We start from the raw sequence: 3,774 nt of genomic DNA on the forward strand, positions 1-3,774 counted from the left end.
TCAGGACTAAGGCTCAGTGATCAAGGCTAGAATTGAGTGATCAGGAACAGGGCCCAAGTAGTAGGACCAGAGCTCAGTGATCGGTAAAAGGGCCCACTGGTCAGGACCAGGGCCCTGTGATCAGGATGAGGACCCAGTGAGGAGGACTAGGGCTGTCTAGGTTATGGGGAACAGGGATCCCACATAGTTTTTGGGAGCAGGCTTCTTTGCCATGGTCTCTGGTGAATCCAGCATTCATCCTTGGGCCTCAGCCTCATGCAAGATCAGGTTGTTTCTTGATTTTGGGACTAGAGGTACCCTCTGTCCATGCCCACCATGACCACCATGACACCCAGCGGGACTTTGAAGCAGGCATCCGCCGGTCTAAAGCCACCACCCTTTCCCTGACCCCCATCTCCTCATTCAGAGTCTGTGAACATTTTCCTTGGGACCACTTTATTGCACCTGGAAGGCATGTGAGTAAGGGTGAGTCGGTGATTTCTGAAAGGGCTGAGTTCTGGCAAGCATAGCTGGCTTCTCCAAGAGGTTCCTCCACACTTCCTCCCTGCAAAGACAGAGGGGTCACAGCCTGAAGGAGCAACACCCTTGCCAGTGCCCTCTGTCCTAGCCCTGGCCTGGCTCATGGGAGCCTGGACGGAATCCTGGTTGCTGTACTGGAGGGAAGCTCAGCCCTGACCCTGGGCCTGCCTGTGTCCTCAGTGTCTGTGAAAGGCCCCCCAGGAGAGCACATGTCCCCACAGTGGGAGCAGGTGGTGCTCTCCTCACAGCCAAGCACTGCAGCCCACCCCATCCACTGTGGGCTCATCGTCTCCTGGGCTCCTACCTGTGCCTTGCTGGCTCCCGCTCAGTACTGGGGGCCCTCCCTGTTGCCAGATGGACCCCGGACGCTGGTCACAGTCAGTGCTGTGCTATAGAACAGGCTCAGCAGGAAGAGGGTGAGGAAGGTGATGGTGGTGGGCCACAGGTTGGCACCAGGGGTCTCCTCCTCCAGGGTCTCCTGCGGCAAGTCCAGCACCACAGAGGGAGGCAGCATCTTCCAATCTGCAACACAGCAAGAGCCTTCCAGGCCCAGACCTATGTGAACAGTGGGTATGTTTTCTTGGGGTCTGGGGACAGTGGGGTCTGGGTCCCCATCTAAGGCCTGAGACTCTCCCAGGGAGGATGAGGAGGCAGGGTCCCAGGTGAGGGGCTGGGACTTTCTGTCTTTGAGGTTCTTAGGGCACTTCAGGGAGAGACTCAGCAGGGCAGAAAGTGGACACCATCTACTTCTCCAAGGGTACTTTGAGCCCAAGGTACCCTCCCACCCCCCAACCCCCACCCCGTCTCAGTCCCAGCCACGTATTCAGAGACTGGGTCCTGGGGCCAGAGAGGACCAGATACACCCACCTTCAAGGATATCTGGGTCCAAGACAGAGACCTGGGTCTGACATTCAGTGGGCCAAAGATTGAATGGGCAAGACCAGAGGCCTCTGTTGCCTTCCCAGGGAATGTGGCTGAGGGGTTACAAGGGAGGGCCAGGTGAGAGCTACCAGCACAGGCATTCTTATTTTCCTCAGGGTCTCAGGGCATAGACCTCCCTTGTACAGCTGTACCTGCTTGTCATGTGCTGATACATCCAGTCATTCACCTATCTTTCTATCCTTCCGTCCATCTATCCATCCATCCATCTACAAAGCTATTATCTGTATATCCACCCCTCCATCAATAACACTCTTACCCACTCACCCATCCATTCATCCTCCATTCATCTATTAATATAAGGCTATCATTTAAATATCCACCCATCCATCCATAAAGCTATTTTCCATCCATTCACTCATCCATCCATAAAGAAATTCTCCATCCATTTATCTTCCATCTACCTATCCTCCATAGATCTACCCATCCACCCATCTATCCTCAATCCTCCATCCATCCACCCATCCTCCATCTGCCCACCCATCCATAATCCATCCATCCATCCATTCATCCATTTATCTTCCATCCTTCATTCATCCACTCATCCATCCTCCATCCACCCGTCCACCTATCCTTCATCCATCCATCCATCCATTCATCCATTTATCTTCCATCCTTCATTCATCCACTCATCCATCCTCCATCCACCCGTCCACCTATCCTTCATCCATCCATCCATCCATCATATATCCATCCATCCACCCTCCATCCAGCCATTTACCCACCCATCCATTTTACCACCCATCCATCCTCCATCTACCAATCCTCCATCCACCCATCCATTCATTATATGTCCTAGGATCTACCCATGTGTCTGCCTGATCTCTGTCTGCTGGTTCAGCCCTTCATCTATTGATTCTCCCTCTTTCCCTGTCTCTTTAAAAGCCCCTCCTCTGGGCCAGGTCCTGGGTCCCATGGGCTGGAAGGCTTCTCTGTGGCAGGGCTTGCTTGGGTGACTTGTTGCTCTCACCTTCTGGTGACTGGACCCTCAGGGGTGACAGTAACCTCCACCTCACCTTGGCCCTGAGAGCAGAGGGAGGCAGCCAGAAGGCGGGGGCCCCTGGGGAGGCCCGGAAGATGTCTAAGGCAAGAGCAGGGGCCCCACTGCCCCCTTGTGGGAGTCCTGGTGCCAGGTGTCCCCACAGTGGTTGTGGGACAATTCTTCCACTCCTGGGAGCCCCAAGCGGAAGCCAGAGGCATGCAGAGGGGCCCTGGGCAGGCCCTGTTTCACTGGCCTGCTTCTGATGCTACCCCACGCGGCCCCGCCCGGTCTATGCTTCGGGTCCTAGTTGGGCTTAGGAAGGGATGGGAGACTTGGCCAGGCAGGGAGCAGGGGCTGCCTGGGAGGGGGTTTGTGGAGTTGGTCCCTGAGCTGTGCACAGTGGAAACACAGGGAGGCCAGAGGGGCCTGGGGCAGCAGGCTGAGCCTGGGAATGCCCGCTGGGGGCTTGGGAGGGGACTCCCCTGGCTTTTCTGGAGCTGGGTCTGGGCTGTGAACATTCTGCTCCTGCAGGGCTCAGGCGTGTATGTGGGTGTGAGTGTGCACATGTGTCCGTGTGCCCCGTACAGAGCCGTGTGGTTAAGGGGAGGTGCCCCTTTCTGCATGCGTCAGTGAGGATGTCCTGAGACCCACCTACTAGGGTGGTGGGGCCCTCCCGGAGCTTGTCTTCCCAGGGGGGCCCTGGAGTCCAGCCCCTCACTCCCTCGCTGCTCCTCCCGCTACCTGCCTCTTTCTCAGCCAGCCTGCTCCTCTCACACTCTATTCCCTCCCAGTTGCAGCCAGAGGCAGCTCTCTCAGGGACAAACGGCCATGCTGCTGCCCACTCAGAACTCTCCGGGGCATGTGCGTCTCTCAGAACCCACCCTGGGCTGTGCCTGCCTCGGTAGACCTAAGCTTTCACACCGGCGAGGCCTCCTGCACCACACACTCTCACACTCACACTCACACCAGGGTAGAAAGGCTCATGGGGTGCCAGGGCCCCCTGAGGCTCAGGCAGGGGTGTTCTTCCCTCTCCGTGCCCTGGCCCTTTCCCACGTGCTGAGACCCTGAGGATGGACAGAGGCGCCGGATGGAAGCGTGGGGCTGCTTGGGGGAGCATGGAGTTTATTCAAGGGTGGGGACAGGCGGGTGGCTCAGTAGCAGGTGCCGTCCACTTCCGCCATGACCACAGACACATTGACGTGGGTGGGTTTACCCGCCAGGCGGTCGATGGTCTTCTGTGTGAAGGCCAGCGGCAGGGCCTCGTGGCCCACCATGCAGGAGAAGGTGTCCCCCCTCTTCCAGTCCTCGGCTGCCACGCGCAGTATGCTGGTCAC

At 57.3% G+C, this 3,774-nt stretch overlaps 1 gene segment (V, D, J or C); it reads right to left on the reverse strand.

Annotated features, from left to right (window-relative positions):
* Nucleotides 1-418: 418 nt before the first annotated feature.
* Nucleotides 419-3,774, reverse strand: LOC105525268 (the record flags this gene model as incomplete). The annotated part of the segment is given in 3 exon segments: nucleotides 419-544; nucleotides 824-1,041; nucleotides 3,654-3,774. Coding segments are annotated over 2 exon segments (318 nt in total), but the record flags the coding sequence as incomplete, so codon positions are not given.

Source organism: Colobus angolensis, unplaced genomic scaffold (genome assembly GCF_000951035.1).
Source record: "Colobus angolensis palliatus isolate OR3802 unplaced genomic scaffold, Cang.pa_1.0 Scaffold526, whole genome shotgun sequence".
NCBI classification, from domain to species: domain Eukaryota; kingdom Metazoa; phylum Chordata; class Mammalia; order Primates; family Cercopithecidae; genus Colobus; species Colobus angolensis.